At 54.5% G+C, this 21,515-nt stretch overlaps 4 protein-coding genes across 4 annotated transcripts; all 4 read right to left on the bottom strand.

Moving 5' to 3' along the window:
• Positions 1–740: 740 nt before the first annotated feature.
• TRIREDRAFT_4705 (uncharacterized protein) lies at positions 741–3,047 on the bottom strand (the record flags this gene model as incomplete). Its single annotated transcript, XM_006966641.1, has 4 exons — positions 741–912; positions 973–1,858; positions 1,931–2,890; positions 2,957–3,047. The coding sequence occupies 4 exons, from the start codon at positions 3,045–3,047 to the stop codon at positions 741–743; spliced, it is 2,109 nt and encodes a 702-aa protein (XP_006966703.1).
• Positions 3,048–5,019: 1,972 nt separating this feature from the next.
• On the bottom strand, positions 5,020–6,445 carry TRIREDRAFT_49909 (uncharacterized protein). The gene is made up of 3 exons (XM_006966763.1): positions 6,140–6,445; positions 5,696–6,052; positions 5,020–5,618 (listed from the first exon to the last, which is right to left on the bottom strand). Exons 1-3 carry the CDS (start codon positions 6,386–6,388, stop codon positions 5,166–5,168), a joined length of 1,059 nt encoding a protein of 352 aa, XP_006966825.1. The 5' UTR covers positions 6,389–6,445; the 3' UTR covers positions 5,020–5,165.
• Positions 6,446–7,729: 1,284 nt separating this feature from the next.
• On the bottom strand, positions 7,730–8,005 carry TRIREDRAFT_64656 (uncharacterized protein; the record flags this gene model as incomplete). The annotated part of the gene is made up of 2 exons (XM_006966762.1): positions 7,730–7,872; positions 7,945–8,005. Coding segments are annotated over 2 exons (204 nt in total), but the record flags the coding sequence as incomplete, so codon positions are not given.
• Positions 8,006–16,878: 8,873 nt separating this feature from the next.
• On the bottom strand, positions 16,879–19,155 carry TRIREDRAFT_64397 (ceramidase family protein; the record flags this gene model as incomplete). Its single annotated transcript, XM_006966761.1, has 2 exons — positions 16,879–17,982; positions 18,088–19,155. 2 exons carry the CDS (start codon positions 19,153–19,155, stop codon positions 16,879–16,881), a joined length of 2,172 nt encoding a protein of 723 aa, XP_006966823.1.
• Between the last annotated feature and the right edge of the window lie 2,360 nt (positions 19,156–21,515).

Raw genomic sequence — 21,515 nt, 5'->3', positions numbered from 1 at the left:
CACCATCATCACGCTCCACGTCACGAACCTCACGGCGAATCTCTCTCGCTCCCGCCCCACTGGGCTCCATTGTCTCCAAGCCTAGCAGCTAAGACCGCAGTCACATGAGGACACTTCAAAGGGTCTCACCTCTCACCGTCCAGAAACACACTCACAAGGTCTACGGGAATACCTGACACGAGGACAGCGGGAAGGGATGCTATAAAAAGACAATTCGCTGTGTGTTTCCATTTGAAGTTTTGTCATCTCCCGTTTGGTCAACTCCTACCCGATCCGCGCAGAAAAGTAAATAATCTCGTAGCATACTACCAGCAAACCTGTAAACGACAACACTGCCGAACGCGACTCGACTCCCAAGGGATTATTAGGGAGAAAGAAGAGTGAAGTTTGGAAAAACGAAAAAGAGCGGAGAATGAAAACGAAGCAAAAAAGGGCAGTCCCGTCTCACGCTTTAGGCACCACCTGGTATTAAGTGATCCCTTGAAGTGCCCTGTGCATGCAATGGATAGTAATATTTGCGCTTGTCCCCCGTGCTCACCAAGCAAAACATGTGGTTGGTTCTCTGCCCACTATCTCCCCGAATCAGAGATCCCCATTGCAGCATGGAGGGGTAGCGGTAAGGGGAGGGGGTGTGGGAGAATGAAAGCCTCGACATCAATCTTTTTCTGCGTTTGCCCCCGGACGACCGAGATCAGTGACGCTTGGCAAGCTCCCCAAGGGCCTCAGGGCTCGACAGAGCTCTAGTCTACTTTGGCATTGGCCAGGCTCTTGGCCGATGGGTTGCTGATATTGTTAACCTGCTTTACCGGAGTTCGCTTGTACTTGGACTGCTTGCGCAACTTCTTGCGTGCGACCATGACGGGCACCGAACTCTTGGTGACCAGATAGTTAGAGAAGGATCCCAAGATAACACTACGTCTTTGGTTAGCAAGCCCTCCTCTTCTCGAAATAAAGCTCAAGCAGGACACATACCCCTTGAGCGCACTTCGGCCTCGGCTCCCAATCACCACCAAAGTGGGATTGATAACGTCAATCACTTCCGTCACCAGGTGCCGTGGGTTCTTGCAGTGCAGCACTTCCACAATCACCCTGACCTGGAGCCTCGTCTTCCTCAGGAGACGGAGCACCTTGTCCGTAATCTGCTGCACGGCGCGGCTGCGCTCCTGCTCGGCCTTGAAGCGGTCGTTGCGATACAACGGCGCCGGCGAACCGGTTGGCGTGCCGGCGTTGGAGTCGCTCCTCAGGTAAAAGGCTGAGGTGCGCTTGAACTCCGACACGAGGTTTGTTTGCGCCGGCACCAGCTTCGTGTTCGTCATCAGATTGATGGCCGCCGCCTGCTCCTTGATCGCCTTGGGCTCGTCCGGCACTTGGACCTCCGCCGCGGCTATTCCCGTTTCCTCGTCGATGCAGTAGATCGCAACCAGTGTGTCGCCGTCCCGGAGAACTGTGCCAATCGCCCATTCAAGCGCGTGGGTTGATTCGTCGCTCAAGTCCGTCGCCACCAGATATTTTCTCAGCCTGTGATTCTCCTCTTCCGCTGCCTGAACGATCCTAGTGAAATCTCCACGGTAGATGATGCGAATGGCACGATGCGCTTCCGGCGTCTCCAGGACATTGGTCATCGTGAATGACAGGTTTTGCGCCCTCTTGATGTCGTCCATCTCGGCCTCTTCGTCCGAGTCCATGACTGATGGCGTTGCCGAAGCCAAGCCCTGGTCGTAGCTGGTCACCGGATGGACTCCCCTGTTGGCCTTGGTTGCCTTTGCGGTTTCTCCGGATGCATTCGTCACTTTAATCTCGGGTTCGTCGAACAGGGAGCGGTACTGATATTGGGGCTGTTGAAATGCCACTTGTGAACCTGTTTACTTGAGTCAGCAATTCTTGTGTCGCTCGGGGTCCGACGAGATAATCTCTCGAAGAATCTGCTTACGCTCTTGTTCCGCCGCCGCCAGCAAGCTCAGCGGCTGTCGTCCCCCTGATTGTGAGCTGCTACCAGCTGCTGAGTGGCCATTGTCTCCAGTACCGTGTATCAGGGAGCGAGGGAACTTCTTGCGTCCTCGGTCCTCGTCATCAGACGACTCCTCATCTTCTTCGTCACTCGATTCGAGATGCTCGCCATCCGGCCCAACATAATCTTTGACGAGTCTGCCTTCCCCTGCCTCTGCCGACTTCTTCCGCATAGGCAGCTGCGCCAAACTTCCGCTAGACTGAATGAGATTCGCATCTGACAATTTGCGGTAGGCATTGTTGAGATTAACAATCTGGCCATCCTTTAGCATGGCCTTGCCCGGCGGCAGCGGTGGTGCGGTAAAGGTTGCCGGTGATCTAGACCTACTGCCCCAACGGCGGTTTTGAGCCTGGGGAGACTTGGACTGGTTGGGGAAGATACGAGAGCCACCGAGAGGAGATCGGCCTCTATCCGTGGGCAGCTGAAGCCCATTCTCGGAGCCCCTTAGCACGTCTCCCAGGGATCCTCCACTCTCTCGTTTGCTGTTTCTCGAGGACGACCATTTCAACGACGACTGAGGACCCGAGCTATGGGACATGATGCTGGAGAATTGGTAATTGGCAATCGGGTCTTGTCGAGAGCTGCGTCTGGGCTCGGCGAACTTGACGCCGGCATCCGACCTGCTCCGAGGGTGTGGCCCCAAGCCAGAAGACGGTTGGTGTCTGAAGTAGGGCTCGCTGGGCGCCATCAGAGGCGAGCTTGGAGTTGAGCTCCGGCCCGGCCGCCGAGGAGAGTCCGGCACCGGGGCACTGATATCCAGCATACTGCGGACCAGCTGTGGGGATGGCGGCGCCTGAACGTCCAGCATGCTCCTCACGGGGCCCTGGGTGGTAGCGGCCGGTCTGCTGGATGACGACGCGGCGTTGCTCGCAGGAGCCTCTTCTTCGGCAATGTCCAGCATGCTGCGCACGGGAGAACGCGCAGCATAGGGCGAATCTGATCGAGCACTCCTAGATGACGGAGCAGGGGCCTCGCTGCCGCGCTCCAACAGAGCGAGAACTTCTTTCCGCTCCATGTCGAGCATGGCGTCGATGCTCATGGGGCGAAAGTTGTTGTTGTTGTTGCTGTTATTGTTATTGTTCGCCATGTTGACGGTGGAAGCCGGTAGGCTTTGGGTATAGAATAAGAGACAGGCTGTTTATCGATGCTCGGTGCTGTGGCCAGATGGCCAGACGGTTGTCGAAGACCGGCAGACGTGACGGCGACGGTGCTGGATGCAAACAGAGAATAACGTTGCCGAGTGCCGAGTTGATTGCCCTCAATCTCGCCGACACGTGCAGCTCGCGCGGCAGGACCCAATGGATTCAGTGCTGCTACTCTATGCAAAGCACTCCGTATGGCTTTCTCGGACACAGGTGAGCACGCAGGCAGGCAATGCAATGCAAGGTAAAGTATTGAAGTGGTGACTGGTGGGAGGCCGCCGCAGATGCTAGCGGGGCAGCTTTCGATGCAGTCGACGCCGAGTCGATTGGGTGCAGGTCGGAGGCCAGAGGAGCATTGTGCATGAGCAGAACAGCGGCTAAGGCGACGGGGTGCGCGGCGCCTCTCAGATCATGGCGCAGGCGCAGGCGCAGGAGCAGCAGGGCGATGACACAGAAGATTGCTCAGGAGCGGACTCTGGGATCGGCTGAGGGCGCACGATGGCAGCAGTCGTGGTACCGCCAAAAGGGAGAAGGGGAGGCGGAACGGGGGGGAGAGCGGCTGGAGAGCGGTCTCGGGTGGGCCACGCTTTTTTTCTTTGCGAGGCAATGACTCTTGCTTGGTATTTTCGCTTGCCCTCTCGCTTTTGCCCGGCGCAAGCTGCAGCCGTCGCAATCGATGCTGATGTGTTCACGGCAGGTCGTAGACGGCGCCTGGAAGAAGATGATAGATGTGCGCCTGTGAGTTGTGCTGCCTGGGCGACGGGATTGACCACGTTGAGTACTGCTGGAAGTCGGTGGTTGTCACGTCTGAAAGAGGGATTGGATGTGATGCCGGGGAAAGATGGGGGCGGGAAGACGGGGGGGGGAGCCTAAAAAGCAGGTCCAGTGATCTGGCGGCAGGCGGCGGAGAGGGGCTGTAGGGCAGTGACGACGCTCCATAGCGGTTTCGACAGCGTCGGTTGAGCCCTGAAGGCCTGGAGCTTAGGGGTCGGGCCATGGTCAGCATCTTGTCTTCATTCCTCCGTCTGTGAGCCGATTGGCTTCCTCAGTTTGCATCATCATCCCATCAACCTCGAAAATGCTCAGCTGCGTTTAGTCCTTCGCTAGCACCCGGTGGCTTTTACCCCTCGCAGGGCAGCACAGCATCATCGCGATTAAGTTTAAATCCCAAGACGCAAGGGAGAGAAGACATTCATGGATCCGTCAGTCTTGTATAATAATACAATACCATTGCCTCGCCCTCACAGATAAATAGGGGGCGGATATCTCTCGTTTGTCTGCACTCCAATAGGCAGCCTCATCATATCGTGGCCTCTACGAAACCCAAGCATCTCATAGAAAAGATTGAGAGAAATCATCGACAAGAAGAAGAAGCTTATCGGTCCTCTTGGTGTAACCGCATGCCATCCCCCCAGCGCCGACAAATCACACTCCGCTCGGCGCTGCCTCATTATTAGATCAGAATCACGCTCGTTTTGCACAGCCATGTGCGACTCCGCTATTGACTGCTGCTCACCAACCATCCCGACTTCTGTGGGCGCCTCTCATTGGGCGTCTGCGCGCTTTCGTGCGACCGCCGACATTCTTCGTCGTATTAACCTTAAACAAGGGCTTGATCTACCCGGATCGGAGGGGCTCCTCTTTTGGTGTGTGCGTGTGTGTGATGTGTGTGTGATGTGTGCGAATCTGGAGCCGGGTCACATGCGGGCAAATTCTCCTACAGTACGAAATGTGAGAGGGTCGTCTTTGGCGACATCCCGAAGCTGTGCCGATCTACAACTCGATATATGCAACAAGATACATGCATCTCAGAGCGTGAGATGCGTGTACTCGTTCGTGGAATACTTCGTATGTTCCCGTAGAAGGCGACGCTGCCCTTACTCTGGCCTGGCAGCCTCTCGTGAGAGTATCATACAATTGCCTGTCCCAGCCCAGCCTCTGCCGTCTAATCGCCGTCATAGAAGAGGTCCACAATCTAATATACATTTTCAACTTCTCGCCGTCACGTCATATCTTTATTTCTTCTTCTTGGCCTTGAGCTTGTTGGACCCCACGTTGGCTCGGGCCGCCGTGCCAAGCTTGTGCACCAGCTTCCTCTTCTCCCACACACTCGACCGGCCCTCCACCACGGCAATGATCTCCTCGGCTATCCGATGGGCAAACTGGTTTCGACCACTGCCCTTTGACGGCTTCTTGTTGATGACGTCCAGAATCCACTGGAACGCCATCCGCCGGCGTTGCCTTACGGCGAGGGGAACTGGAAGCTCGAGGGCACGACCACCTCCTCCCGCACCGGCAATGTTCCTTACTTTGAGGAGCGGCGCAACGGAGTCAATGGCGATTGTGATGTAGAGAACGGGGTTGAGAGGGAGGTGGGAGGCTGGGGGAGTTCCCGGCAGCAGGGGGAATTTCGGGCTATAGATGGGGGCGGGCGCCGTTCTCAAGTAGTTCATGACTGTGGCCATGTTCTACGCCTGTTAGCATATTTCAAGCTGCCACGAGCGGGATTGATGTGATATAAAAAACAGGCTGATGGCATACATACCCTTTGCGCAACGCTGAGCTCTCCATGGCGCATCAGCAGTCTGGTGATTTGCTCCAGCACGGGATGGTATCGCTTCTTGACGTGGAATCCCTCCGGATAGGGCTTCTGCGGAAGACCAAACTTGTGGCCGGCTTTCTGCACATCTGTCTCGATGGAGACTATTGACTGCGATTCGGCGGCGGCCTCTGACCTGGCGAGGACAGCCTCTGCCTCCTCTGGCGGGGGAATGACACCTTCGCGATATAGGGCCTCCTCCTGCGCTTCCGTCAATCCACCCTCCCGCTGACTTGTGACAGGCCGCCCGCCGTATAGGATCTGTTCCAACGCCGCATCGTCTAGCGCATCGCTCGGTCTCGCCTGTGATGATGAGGAGACTGTCTGTGTTTCCATAAGTCAGCATCCGGCTCTGCATTCAACCAGGCATGCAAAGGAAGACATCCTTACCCCCGCCGAGGCATCCTGCGCCAATTCGTTCGTCAGCCGCGCATTGGCATTTCCAGGTCTTGATTCGGAGATCGATCCGGAGGCAGAGCTGTTTCCGCTGGGAGGACTGGAGGGCTTGTTGGTCGCATCATCGGCATAGAATCGAGTCGACGATATCTGGCTCCGGAACGACTGCGCTGCAATGCGGGCTGGCCGCGGCCGGAGCGCCAAGGACCTGCACGCGCCCCAGATGTTCACCCTTGAAGCCATGGCGGTATCTCCCAGTCACCGTGAGTGGCTTCCTGCGGCGCAATGCTTCTTTTCGTCTCCTCGAAACGCTTCGACAACTGCCTCGTGATGGCACCTCCCACGAAAATTACAGATCCCACCCACCATTCGTCGCTGGTCGGAATAACTGCCGGTCCGGGCCGAGAGGTCGACCATGCAGCCTGACGTCTGCTTATGTCAGCCCTCCTACCTTTGTCCACGATCCTGGACCCGATCCTTGCATGCTCATCTGAGATAGTAGCTTGACAGATGAATCTGAGCCATCCTTGCACGATCCGGTTCGTTCCACAGCATTGGCGCTGGCAGCTGCATCCCTTGACTGCCAAGGTCGGGGCGGCTCATTTCCTCCTTGGCCACATGACCTCGGGTCTCCCGTCGACACGACACACTGGTCGAGTGTCTGGGCTGTCTCTGACGATGGGACGGGACGCGTTGCTTCTTACGGTGTACGAATGGGCACGAGCAATGAGCATCCCCGTGCCGGCCTGGATCTGGTCGATGCTCTATTAGAGCTGCCCACATCCGCATCCACATCCACATGCCATCCCAATCCGAGGTCACGAGGCTTCTGTTCGAGATGGGGATTTGCTTCTATTTGGAATGTCAACGCAGTAATTATTAGTATCGACCTTCAACAACTCATTGGTGGGCTATGCGCCAGTCCCTATTGTTTCATCAATCTTGAGTTCGTCATAATCCTCCTGCATTTTCCCTAGGCATTTCTGATATCGAGACCGACGTTGCAAATAAAATAGCCCTCCCAACTAGCAAAAGACAAATCGAAAATCAACCCAAATCCTAATCCCAAAAGAAACAATATAGCAAGCAAACGCATTACCCCTATGCAGCAAACTCCATATCCGCAATCAATTGTAACGCAAACACAAGGGTGGCAAGCATGCCGTGTGCCGTGTGTCGCCGCTTTTTTGTATTTCGCATGAGCAATGCTGTAAATTGGGTGCTAGCCGGCCACCGAGGGCGTCGGGCACTCAAGGTGAAAAGCCGGAGGAATATATCCCCGTTGAAGTCGAGAGAAATGCTCCCCAAGCATGGCAGAATTCCAAGTCGTATCGTTCCTCGTTCCCAGGGCCCGCGCTCTTTGATGGCCTCGAAACAATATGAGGTGCTCGACCCCCTTCCCTCCAACTCCAAGCATGATCAGACCGCACAAAGAAAAGGTATAAAGGAATGAAGGGAGAAAAAGGAAATAATTGCGTATAGTAAGACATTGAGCTCCGCTTTCGAATTCGAGAGTAGCGGACGGGCGAAAAGATAATAGTGCCAATGCACGGTGATGCCGGGCCTGGAAGTGGCGGTGACTGTTTACCAAGCAGTCCTGAGCCAATTCAGGGCGCATTCGGCAGCGTCTTCTTTGGCGTTGTTGAGGTTCTTGCCATCGTACCAGTATCGTGCTGCAAGAGTCTGACCCTGAATCGTGACTTGGCTGGACCAAGCTGTGCGACCGCCTACAACACCAGGATTCCTTCTAGTCAGTGGACACAATCCAAGCGGAAACGGGGTATCAATTGGCGTCATACCTCGACGATCAGACACGATCTGAAAGGTGGGGGGCATGATATGGGCATCACGGCAAGCCTCTGTGTGGCATGTCAGTCGGGTCCCTGTGAGGGTCAAAATGATGGCTGTGGTGATCCCTACCTTCGAGGCGTTCCTGCCAGGATGAGCCGTTGGAGCCGTAGGAGGAAGTCGAGGCAGAAGAAGAGGTAGACATTGTGATTATGTGTAGTGATGGACAGGTAGGTGTATGAAGCTTGTGCCGATCGGTGACTATTTGTGTGATCGAGGCGATGCCAGGGCACGTCTAAGAATTGGTGTGTATAGTGGCGTCTAGAGTCGGACAACGAGTAATACAATGGGCGAGATGAGGCGAGGCGAGGCGTGAGCCTGATATATAGGTGTTATATAGTCGAACAGGAGGCTGGAATGATGGATGGTAACAAGGGATATCTGAAGCCAAAGTGGGAAAAGCGGCGCGTGTGGGGGAGTTGAAGAGTATTATGATGATTAACACAGGCAAAGCAATGTTCTGGGAATTCTAGGTTGGGAGAGTGAGAGAAGAGTCCGTGATCCAGACGGCGCACACGCGATGTCTTATATCGTCGGGATGAGGCCTGGCGGGGGGCTGGTTCGTTCTCTCGAGCCTTGGGAGAGGAGCCAGGTGGGCGATGGACGCTGGACCAGGGTGTATGAGGCGACCCGAGTGATGTGGCAGCCGATGACAAGCTAGTATGAATTAGATGCAGGAGGACTGGAGGAAAAGGCGAGTGTCTTGGTAATTTGGGCGTCGAGGTGATGCTTGTGTTGTCAATGCTTGCAGCTCTTGCTTGCGTGTTTGACACAACGGGCGGCTGCGGCAGACTGCAGGTGAGAAAAGGGCCTAGACAACGGCCCAGGCGGAGGTAAAGGCAAAGGGGGGAGCACAGGAATTGCAGCCGACGGCAACGCGTACAAGGTGGTGTATCTCTATAGCATTCAGATCCATTGCTATTCCTGGATCATCAACGAGGTTAAGGGGCAGATGATGGACGAAGCAAAACGCAGAGAAAAGGGCCCATCGCCTGGTCTGACGTTGCTACTACTAGTACTGCCTCTTTGCTTCTGCCATTCATAGACCCGGACTGGGGTGATGGGGAAAAGCAGGCGACTACTAGCATGGGGAACACAAAGCAGGACGGGTCCAGAGAAGCTGTTGGATGTGGATGTGTGATGGACCTGGAATAGTAGTAATCTGACCAGGGCTGGCCGATGATGGTGATTGCCTGCTTTGCTTTTCTTTGCAATTCGAATCGACCTCCCCTGGTGCTTGGGGATTGGCAAATAGTACGAGAAAGAATCGCAGCCATCTGAAGTTGAGGCAGTCTGTCTACCAGTACCTACCTAGCAAGAGAGTGGGGTGTATCTTCTGCTGTCAGTGCGTGTGTGTGTGGATAGCCTGAAGGCCGGATTGATGCGCTGTGCTTGCTGTCCAATGCCATCTTCGCCCTTTGATGTGCCTTGCTGCTATGCGGTGGTCGAAGCTGCGTTTCATTCAACGTCTGCCCGCCCCAGTCGCCCGTCCTGTCTCCTATACCCAGCGTGCCGGAGATGATCACTCACATACTATTGACGTGAGGCAAGTGTCTGAGACGCACACCTCGCTGCTTTGGGTGAGATGAATCATGACGTTGCTGACACAGCTTCCTGTCCAGTCCCTGGATACCATATGTAGGGCAGACACTTGGCAGCAAGGGAGCAACAGGGACTCCATGAACATCGCAAGGTCGACAGTGATGGTGTGTTGGGGTCACGTCAGGGACTCCGAGAATACAAGCCAACGATACGTATTCCCTAGCGCCTCAATGCCGCATCTCAGCCGCCGCCATGCGAATGGAAAGGGCGCCCTTCTCGGTAGCACCAGTGCTGTACCTTCCTGTACTCGCTGTCGCCGTGCAGCCTCGGCCGCTTGCCCCCAGCCGAAGCAAGACCAGGTACCTCAGTACTCTCCCCCGTAAGGTACTAGGTAGTTGATACCCCGTCACGCGATTGAGGCGGCGTTCAAGGCGGTACCTCTTACCTACCTACGTAGTACCTGTCTCCAGGGCCCCTTACCCCGTGCCTTCCAGTTGGTACAGCAGTAGATTCAGCCCGCCGGCACCAACGCTCAGATGACAAGGGAAGCCACCGCCGACAAACGCGGGACTACTGCCGGTGAGCCCCACTCCGGGCAAAAGATCAAGGCCTGTGCGCTCTTGCTCTCCAGGTTCTTGTTGTTTGTCTGGAGGCAGCTGCTGGTGCTGGTCGCCCTTGCCGATGCGATTTGTTGGCAACAGCGCCGGTCAGTTTCTGTACCTTCTTCTTACCACAGCCATTCGCAAGAAGCACGGCGATGCTTCGGGTACCGACGAGGTACCGCCACCGTGGCTGAGCATCAATTGGTGCCTAAGGTAAGGTCTCGAGAAAAGAGACCAGAGATGATAGAAACAACACGATATCAAAGGTGATGGAGTGTTTTCAGCCTGTACATACATCTGCCGCTGCTAAGGTATGCATATATAACACCCACACCTGCAAAGTACAGGTATACCCACATACTACACGTTGCATGCATGGGTGCGATGGCTCAGAACAACAGTTTCTTGGGCACGATGGCCGATCCGCCGCTCCTCAGCTTCGACACATGGGAGCCTTTCAGCAGACACTGACCGGGGGAGAACAAGACAAGCCCCATTGCTTGGGGCATCGGCGATGTTTGCTTCTGTGCCTTGATACGTTTACCAAGGAGGTCAGGAGGATTCGCCATCTCTAAGTGGCCTTGTTATCTCATGCAATTGGCTCCTCCAGATCAGCGCTGACAGATGACTCTGCAATAGAATCTACGAGTAATCGCCCTCTCGCGGCCTCGTCCTTCTCTGCCTCCTTCCTTCTGCCTCCTACTGGTGTGACGACAAGCAGGCCAGTCGGTGTCTTTGCATCGAGAAGGGCAAGACGATTGCCCGGTCAATGGCTTCGTGGCTTTGTGGCACCACTGCTTTGGGTCAGGATTTCCAGGGCGTGCAGCAGCAGCAAAAGCCAGGTTTCTGTGCTGCTGCGAAACCAGCCACCACCCCGTGTGCTCTGTACTCCGTACTCCGTCCTCAATCACTTGATCAGCTCGGCCTTGAGCCACTTGATTCCCTGGTCGACAGACCGTCTGACGCGGCTCTTATAAGTTTGCTGCCCACTCGCAAGTCCTATGTTCCAAGGCAATAAAGGCAGTGCTAATGCATGTGCGGAGCAGGTCCCATCCACGCTGTCAGCCAAGATACAGAGTCATACAGCTCTCAAGCACAGGTACGAGGAAGCTGGCCTTTGTTGGATTGGTGCCGGCGTGTCCGCCGGATTTCAGTCCCCGGCACCAAGTTTACGACCACGATGAGTTGTCTCGACACCTTGTCACCCGCTTGCCAGTTACTGGTAAACACATATTGTATATGGCCGCTCCCGTCTGAAAACAGCAGCAGGGCTGAGTGGGTACCTGCGAAGCTGCCTGGAGAGAAGAAAATGGAAGTGTAAAAGAAGTAAGAGGGACTGCATCGGTATTCTGGCCGCGAGACTACCACGAAGGAGCCCACACTTTGTGAGCCGCGATGGGTGCACTCATGCAGACTTACATGCCTGCCGTTGGGAATGGAGGCTGCCTACACAATCGGCTACCAGACGCAGTACCAAGCGGTACACCCGAGTGCGTTTGATATGATATTGCAAAGAATCAACCAGTAGGATGTTTCTTCCGAGAAGCCGCGATTGGACGCACATCTGTGGGCATTTGGTTGAATACGTGCATACGCGCACATACACATACAAGTCCACATATCCGAGTCCCCATCATACCTTTGCGTGGACATATTGGGCCACGAACCAACCGGATCAGACGAGGGAGCATTCAACTGACAACTACTGCTATGGAGCAGTGATGCCTGCCATTTTGATTGATATGCCTCGGTGGTCCGAACATTTGCAGCTGCCTCGGTAGGAAGTCAAAGAGAATACCCTCGTGGTCATACAAATGACAGTTGACGAGAGAGTGCGGAATCGCCTAGTGTTCAAGAGCTTGGATTATTTCAAAGGCTGGCGCTGATGACTCCTTGAAGCACACTCTATTTAGGAGCTAAATGTCCTCTTGTGCTAGGAGGCTGCGTCTCGTCCAGGACATGCTCGGGTTGCTGAGGCCATACAACATGATACCTCTGCTAAGCCAACACGACCACCGTACCGCGGCACTCCATGATGCAGCACGGTCCGTGGAGCACACGACGGCTGCATTAGCGGCGATGCCACTTAACCATGCGTGTTAAGGCTGAAATGGCTGAGAATCGCGATACCACCTACACTCGGGGTCGCAGGTTGAGGCCTGCTCTTTCAACGCTGAAACGCCTAAGCAACTGTGGACGCGACGCTTCCAAACCTTGGCTCCAGATCATGCGTCCATACGACTACATGTGGTGGAAGAGTCTTGCATCTAGTTTTGGGGGTTGTACCAGATCCGTGCGAGAGACAAGCAAAGCGGCCAACAGAGAAGATGGAAAAAAAAAAAAAAAAGGAAAATCCCAAAAGAGAGAAAAAAAAAAGAAGTGAGCACGGCATGGTGGCGGGGCACCATTACGGTGACGGTGACAACTAGCACATACGACCGGTGATGGCTTGAAAAGGGGCGTGAGTTGGGCACCAGAGCGGGTCTCCGTTCTTGTTCTTGCTGCTGTTGTCTTCCGAAGGATCGGACGGCGATGCGTGTCCCAGAGGGCGGAGGAGGGTATGATGAGGCAGCCTAATCGAGAGAAAGAGGTATGCGAGTGTGTCTAAAGGGTGCATATCTACCTAACCCCAAGCAGGGAGCTATTGCTATCTGACGGCTGCCATCGTCCCAAGGCACAAATCTTCATATATGTTGTGCGACCCTTTGATATCGCGTGCACAGCGATGTGTGGGCAAGCAGGAAGTGTCCATCTCTTCCGATCGTGCGCCAGACCATTGACACGACCAAAACGACGACACGACACAACGACACAAGGTATACTCTCCGCCTCAAAGCGAGATGCTCTCAGGACGACGGCCAGCATACGCACTGCCTTACTACTTTGTAGGTGGTACGAAGTAGCGTGAGAGAACAAGCCGGGGGTTCATGTGTGTGTGTTCTCTCTTCCACACCGGTGCGGAGCAGTCCAAGGAGTTCTAAGACACTGACCAGGTCTAGCCAGTTGTGCTCATTTGACTTCTGAACCATGTTGTACGTTCCCGACACTGTCGCTGAGTGAGGATGGGTTACACACTGACGCCAGGTTCATTAGAAGGGGAATACAGGCACAGATCTTGACAGTTGATTACCTACCTACCGATTGCAGACCACAGCAGAAACTGGAAGCGAGAGAGACAGGAACCGGCATCGAAGAAGCACCTCGATATGCTCGACGTGGCGGCAAACTCAACCAAGACATCAGACTACGCAGAATATTGCATGCTCTAGGCATCGCTGACGCAGACATCTCGCCCACCCCGCACTCTGTTGCCAGAGATCGAATCGCTACTATTCAGATCCAGCCGTTGTTTCTCTTGTTCCCCTCATCGGGAGTGGACGGTGCCCATGGTGTTACTATCCGCGTACTACACGACGCAAGACATCGTGGAAGTCCCGCCGCTCGCGGTGTCACCTGTGGGATGGCTGCCACCGCTCCTAACACTAGTTGTCCTCGTACTGATGGGTTGACACTTGCGGCCAGGTACAAACGGGCGGCGATCAGCCACTTGCTGAGGCGCTCATTTCTTTCCTTTACCTGTTGCTTGTTCCTCAGCCATGATTCATCGGTTCTTTCTTTCCCGTGTATGCGAAGCCCTTCCGCAAGGGAGCCTCCCCCACTTGACGCAGCCGCGCATGTCGCTTTGCGAGGTATGATGGTTGCACTCTACCGGCATCCACGTATCTTGGGGCTTGGGCGCTTGTCCAGGTGTTTGTTAGGCACCAAAGCACACACCAACAGGGCCTGCTTTTGAAATCTTCCATTCTCGATCATCTGACAAAGCAGCCATTGGATATTTGTGTTGGCCGCAAGGAGGCAACGCAATATACCCCGTTCCGTCCCCGTCATCGAAATTGCTGTTGTCCCCCATTGACGATTTAGTCATATCCCGCTTTCCTTCTGTCTCCCTGCAGGAGTATATTTTGAAGATTCAGGCCTTGACGAGGCAACACGTTGTCGGCAATATACTTGGCAATACAGTTGGCTTCTGACCCCTCGCTTTCGGACTCGACGGCTTGCGAAACAGCCCATGTAGGCCTGCATACCGAATCCAGTTGTTTTCTACTTGGTCTGCCTTGCAGTCGGTGAGCGAAGCGGGTGCGGCTGGGACAGAGTGGCGGGCTCTCTGCATGCTGAGCGAGATGCTTCCAGCCACTTCGGCCATGGAGTCGGTGATAGAAAGCTGGAACCTGGGAGCAGGACGTCACGAGCGGATACACGTCGGTCCGCGGGAGGCAGCTACCCGAAACATGCAGCAAAGCGACAAAGGCCACGATGTTGTCGTCGGCTTAACTCCCTAGCAAGTAGTTGCCACTCGTATATGCGTTGCCCGCATCCGATCATAGGCTCCCGGAGCTTAGGGGAGGAAGTAGGGACAAACTGGAAACAGGGACCAGGCCTGGCATTTGCAGAAAGTATTGGTCTCTCGTAGCGACTCACGTAGATGTGTACTCCAACTCGAAGGCCCAAGCGGCCATGTCCTCTCATGCACCCCTCGGAGATGAAGGATTCTCAGGAGCCCCTGTCTTTGCTGTGGGAACACGCTGTACGAGGATCCTTGCTTCTGTATCATGTACACATTCAACCTCTCTTATGCTTGCCTTGTCCCAGTTTCGTCGGAATAGAAGGCATAGGATCGCCTATCGTGATTAAGAGGTCAACAAAGCGGAAACGGTATGACGGGCTGTCCAACGAGGACGGGTGCTATGACCTGCGGGAAGAACAAGACTACCAAGGTATGTCACGATGCTATTGGCCAAGTTCATATGCGTGGCCTTTATCCACGCTGTTCGACATGACAACAGTATAGACTTTCGACACGACGGATACTCGGATGTCCCGTTGATACGAACAACAAGCCCGACATGCTGCGCTCCCGGCTGAAGGAGGCAGCGTAAAAGCCCATCGGCAACTTCACCTCAATCACGTCCCATCGTCATTCTTGCTTGACCCGTGCTCGGAAACCACAAAGATTGGCAGCCCCATTGGCGTGTAATCGATATTAAATGCCCTCCCTTTCGATGCCCTCTCTCCGTCAATCCCCCCACACCTCCCTTTCAGCTCGTTGGCTTGATCTATCTTCATCGCCGTGCCGGGCTGCAGCCCCTTGATTCCGCGTGCATGTACCCTCCAACGGCGGGAAGGCCGCCCATCCAATCTCATCCAATCGACAGGTTCTTGTAAGTGCCGCGGTGAGATGAGAGGGTGGCTTGCATATAGTTGGCTTGATGCGGCGGAAGTGTCATGTAGAAGAAAGGGTGTTGGATGGCGATTGGTTGTCGTATATATTGAGTATCGTTAAGCCTGACATATGATATATCTTCATCAGTACTCAGATATCGCCATTGCAGGGTTGTTTTCTTCTGAGTCGTATATTATGAAGGACAGATGGCACGTTCTGGTCGAATGAATAAGAAAAAGGGTGGCTTGCAGAACAGAGTCACGACATGGCAAGGATGTTCTCCTCTTTGTTTCCCCTTTTGGGGGGAATATCCAGCGGGCGAATAGGTAGGTGCTCCAGGTGATGGACGAGCACAGAAAGACTACCTAGTAGTACCTGTGAGGACACTTCAGCCGGAGCAAAAAAAATACTCAGCCACGGACGGCAACGGGAGCATGGGCTCAGCGGGAGCTGGTACAACTGAAGCTTTCCTTTGCCTACCTAGGTAGTTGCCATGGGAGGTGGGTTCTGAGGCGTGTGAGGTGGCAGTTCTGGGATGTGCTTCCTCAAGGAATCTTGTTCACGTTGCCACATGAATGTCGTTGATATGTGCAATGAATATGTAACGTGTGAGTAGTATTCGAAACCTGAGAGTTCAGACTCTGTGGATGATCCAAATATGACACCAGATCCACGAAAGTTTTACCCCCCCTTCAACTACTAGTAAACACCATGGTCATGCCCAAGCCCAGCACAGTTCTGTTCCAACTAGACAGGGACCCTAGCCAGCAATAAGAACGAACAAGAACAAGCCCAGCAAAGAACACCACCCGCCATCTCCCCAACGCCCCTATACCGATGATTTCGCCTCCACTGAACCCCCTTTAACCTTCTTCTTCTTCTTCTTCTTCTCCCTCTCACAAACCCAACCCCAACAACTCGCCGAAAGCACCAAACTGCCATCCCAACATAACACCCGCATACACTTCCTCCCCCAAAACTTGCCATTTCCCCCCCCCCCCCCCCTTTCTGTCTTCAGGCAAAAAGAACGCCCTTGTCCCGGCAGCAGCACAAAACACTGGGAACCCGCAATACGAGATCCGTCCCGAGCGTTCGGGTCAGGGCGTCCATACTCAAAAACCTTCCGCGTGTGATGGATTTCAACAGCCCGTCTTCACGTCATGTAAACAAGCATGCGGGAGGGACGGGATGTGATTGTCCGTGCTCGTGCTACCATTATATAGCTTTGAGCTCGTCAGATCCCGTCATGTCTCGTATTCAAGGTTCACCACACACAATGGCAGAGGTTCCCATCCCACGGGGCATTTCAGCAAGCAGAGTGTAAGAGGTGAAGTTGGCGTTAACACTGAAGAGAACGTAATGACACGTGGCTGGTCAACCTGACTTTGAATTATTCATTGCTTCGTAAAGGTGCATTCCGAATATAAACTCCTAAGACTAGGTACTAAGCCAAGCTAAATAACTGCCTTCACGTAGGTATACAACATAACACAACGCTACTCAAACGCAACTCTTCTCTCTTACTTTAACGTAAAACTGTTGCTCGTTCCCACAAAAGACGATATGCTCCCTATCAGGGGCTTCGAATCACCGTAATACTTGACGCGATATGTGCCCGGCTGCGCATTGCCGTACGTCTCCCAGGTAATGTCCACCTCGCTCTGCCCCAGGATAAAGTTTGTCCTCCTCCATGTGTAGACCAGGAACCAGTCTGAGTCGTCGCGCACCTGGGTCCAGGTTCCATCACTGCCTTGCTGCTCGATGGCCGCAAAGGTCTGTTCCTGACGCAGGTTATTGCGCGGGTTGGCGCCCTGGAATGTGACATTGACAGTATCGCCGATGTTATACGTCGGATTTGGCTGCACCAACACGCTGCCAAAAGGCTTGCCAGATGGTGCGCCATCCACCACGACGCCGGTGATGAATGAAATCATCTTCTGGCGGTTGTCCGGAGGAAGAACGCCTTGGGAGGGGGTGCTGGTCGAGTCGGGCTGGAGGTAGTGCATATTGCTGACAGTGAGGTTGATATAGGCGTTGAGCTCATTGCGACCGAAGAGGGTCGAAGCACCCTCGTAGCGCTGGACGTCATACTCCTCAGGAGTTGCGCAATAGTGAGAATAGCTGTTCGCGGGGCCGCCCAGGACAACAATGGGATCCTCATCAAGGAACGAAGCGGCCTCCTGCGCAACCGCTGCCTTCCAGCGGCGTCCAGCCATGGTGGTGGCTTCGCTGGGACTGACAATGATGACCAGCTGGCCTACGCGTAGCATCTGGATATCCACAATGTTGGGAGTCCAGGCGTAAGGCGTCGACATTTCACCGACATCCAAGAGGACAGGCTTGGGCTGCTGGCATGCAACCTGCTGAGGGCCCGGCGCTTTCAGCAGACCAGAGACAAGCGACCACAAAGGGTTGTTTGGTGCACCAGAGTCTCCCTGCGTGAAGTCGAAGGCACCTGGCCAGTCAGAGGTTCCTGCAGCAAAAGAGTAGCCAAGAGCGGCAGGGCAAGTCTGGGCCTTGGTTCCGTCTGGCAGTGTGAAATTAAAGTACCGCATGTCCTGGAAGAAGTGGAAGGCTTTGACGGACGAGCCGACTACTGGCGTGCCGGACGACTTCAGGTCATCCTATAAGGTGTGTTAGTTTGGCTTCCGATTGGAACAAAGGTGTGTGTATATGCAAGCATGAAGCAAGGAGAATGAGACAGTCGTGAGCAGCTGATTTAAACATACATAGACCCTCTGAGCTCCAGCAAATTGCCTACGACCCATCTCATAGCAGCTCTTAACACCAAGGTCCAGCGCCTGGAACTCGGGTCCTCGACCATGGCAGCTCTGTGACTTGCCGTCCGCGCAAGTGCTGTTCTCAAGGCTGCACTGCTGACCAGAGCCATCGTCGCACCAGGCTCCGAGAACATTGGGAGTTGTATCGCCGACATTTGCCTGGCTGAAGCCGGCCACGAAGTCATCCGCAGCGGTCGGATCGTTCTTCATGGCACTCTCCAGGAGCCAGGCGGCCACACCCTTGTTATCGCCGGCAGCATGAGTGTTGTTCCCAAGCAGGGAGGTTCCGTGGACGGGGAACCAGGAGAGAACACCGAGATTCTTGCCATCCGAAGCACGCTGGAAGCGGAGCAGAGTCAGGGTGGTGTCAGTTTCCGCGTCATACTGAGCTCGCTCCTCGTCTGGGTTCTGCAGATAGGCCCAAAGGGAGCGGTTGATGGCGCCATCAGACACTGTCGTTGTACCAACGTCCAAGTATCCCTCCTGGAGGCTCTCGTGAGCCCGCTTGACGGACAGAACAGCCCCATCAACAATGGCCTGGTAGCTCTGCTTGTCCCACCCGAGGGACGTGATTTGCGGAAGCAGATAGTTGAACCAGGCGCCCGGACCAGAATGGCTGTGGGTACCCGTCAGAGCCACATTGTTCTGGCCATAGACGGCATATTCATCACCCAGAGCCTTCAGGCCGTCCAGGAGGCCATTTCGCATGGCCGTGTCTCCAGACTGCGTGTCGAGGACCAGGTAGACAAATCGATCACTGGGGTTGCTCTTGTCGGCAATGATGAAGGCACGGCTGTACAGGCGCTGGCGCAGGCCGGATCCCTTCTGGTCCAGGTTGGCGTACCCGGCAAAGTTGATTTCCACCACCGGGCCGGTGATGTCGGCCTTGCCCACGCCGACGAGATACGACTGGCGGTCCGCATCGGCGACTCTCGCGAACTGGGACTGCCTGCCGGGCTGGGCGGCGAGGACGAGGCCGAAGAGCCCGACGGTGAAGATGATGAAGAGCTTCAGCATCGAGAAGGCTGGGGACGCCATGCTTTGCTCGGGTGACACGGCGGCCGGCGACTCTGCGGCTGCTTCTGCGTCTGCCTTCTCAGCATTGGCGAGGAGAGGGGCCAGCTTCTCCCGCTCGCCCAGAGATTCCGCCATGCAGTCTTTATGTAGGGAGGGAGATGCTGGGTAGGTGTGGTTTTAGCCGTCTGTGCCTCGTAATTGCTAAGAGAATAGGTAGGTAGGTAGGTTAGTAAGTAGCCTAGAACTACTAACCTACAGCTGATGGTGGTCGTTAGTTGCAGCAGCAGCAGCAAGGGAAGGTCGCCTTGCTACGCTCCTGCCCTTTGGGATAATGGAGATGCCAGCCAAGGCAAGGGCGGCAATGCGCTGCTGCCCTCGAGGTGTCACTCCGCAACCCACTAGGCCTGATGGGGGCGCTGTACACTGCCCTTGTCGGGCTAGCGGCCGCGGCAGTCGAGATCCCGCCGGGGAAGGATGTTGCGGTACAAGGCACTTGGCGGGGTTGGGTGCGATGATGTCGGTGCCCCGGAGGTATGTGGACTTGATGACTTCAGACCGCCGGTGAATAAAGGAAATGCAGAAAAGGCTCCATCTTGAAGAAGAAGCACAGACTCGTTTCTTCATTTATCATCACCAACAGATGCTATTGTCCACGACCTCAAGTGGGCATCTCATGACTACCTAACCATCCCAAAAGAAAGAAAAGAAAAAAAGGCCTCAGCCAGCTCTGTCCTCGCTCACCACAAGAGAAGCCACGAGCCACGTCCAGGCGACCACAGCCACGGTCGTATCCATGGCCACAGACATTTCATGCGACCTTGTCCTGCGCAAAGTCTTGCAACCCACACCTCTACTCGTACATCCACGACGGCACAATCAAGGTACATAGTATCGACCGCTCAGCTCTCCAAGGAGCTATGACACACACAGAGAGAAAGGCCACAAAAAGACCTCCCAAGTCGCGGCTAGTCCATCCGATTGCCGTCACATCGCGCAGAAGCGAGAGGGAGGGCTGGGAGGCAAAAAGGGCAGACTTGCTGCCATGTGCTGCTGAGCTGTTGTGTATGGCTTCAATTGGTCAACTCCCTTCAGATGAATGCTGCGGAGTTGAAAGTGCGGGGGAACGCTAATATCGATTAATCAGGCAAGACAAGGATCATCCGCCATCCCCCAGCGTGCCAGAGGGCAACAACGCAATTGATACCATCTGGCGAGGGTCCAGCAGTTTTTCCTGGGATATCGACCGGTATTCGAGATCTGCAGTGTAGACGTACAATGACGGATATTCGCGTCATCTTCTGTCGCGCTTCAGACAGAATAAGGCCCTGGAAAAGCAGGGACAAGCAACCAATATCTACTGTCAAAAGATGCAGCATCGTCATCGCCGCCACTCCACGAATCGGCGGTATCGCCTCTCTGCCCCTCCAAATGGTGGTGTCAACGCTTGCATGCTTGCCCACCACCTCCTTGAATGGACATCATGCCCGATGGCCCGCCCAGCATGAGCCTCGGTTCTATATCCGAAATAACAAACAAAAACAAAATGGACTCCCTGGTCATTTGGCTTGTGCAAAGGACCCAAGCTGAGAGGAGTGCCCAACGTCATGCGAAATACAGACCTACTGCAAGCCTGTGCAGGGTAGCAAAGATGATTCACACCAAGAACAAAGGATCCGATCAATGCATCGATTTTCTATAACTGAATCTTCCAAGCTACAACTCTGTCCATGATCCAATTGAAGCCTCCATTAATGCCCCAACCCCTACATAACAAGCAGTCTGCAGTCTAATTCCTCTTCTCTAGACCAACCATCCAGGGCGCGTACTTGTACACAACATATCCATCCACAGCCAAGCACGCCGCAACTCCATACGCGACATAGCGACGGGTTCGAGGCGACAGATTCTTCCAGCTCCGCGCAGAAGCGGAAACACCTGCGTCTGCAGGCTTGAGCACGCGTGCCGAAGTGGAAAAGGCGGCGCGGGAGACGAGTGTCGAAAGCATGATTGTAGTTTTGTGGGCTTGTTGATTGTCTTTGAAGTAGGTACTAGAAGGAGTGGTATGTGGTTTATCGTTGCCCGTTGGGGAGCTCGTAGTTGAGATGGAGAGCTTGTTGGAATAATGTGAATTGATCCTTAATGACTTTTCTGGTTTATTTCATGTCGCTCTTGGTCTTTACCACGGGCTTTATATACACGTGGTTTCGGTCTATACTTGCGGTCCATGTCTGCACGCCTTACGCCAGCAGTCTCAGCCGTTATGCTTATTCGTAAGGCTACCGTTATGCTTCCCCAACGCCACAATAACTACATCATTCTCTTACAATCCTCATGAGTCATTAATAAACAGAAAAAAAAGC

This window comes from Trichoderma reesei (assembly GCF_000167675.1).
Source record: "Trichoderma reesei QM6a unplaced genomic scaffold TRIREscaffold_14, whole genome shotgun sequence".
Classification (NCBI taxonomy): domain Eukaryota; kingdom Fungi; phylum Ascomycota; class Sordariomycetes; order Hypocreales; family Hypocreaceae; genus Trichoderma; species Trichoderma reesei.
Note: the sequence above shows the minus strand (reverse complement) of the source record. Positions and strands in the feature narration are given on the sequence as shown.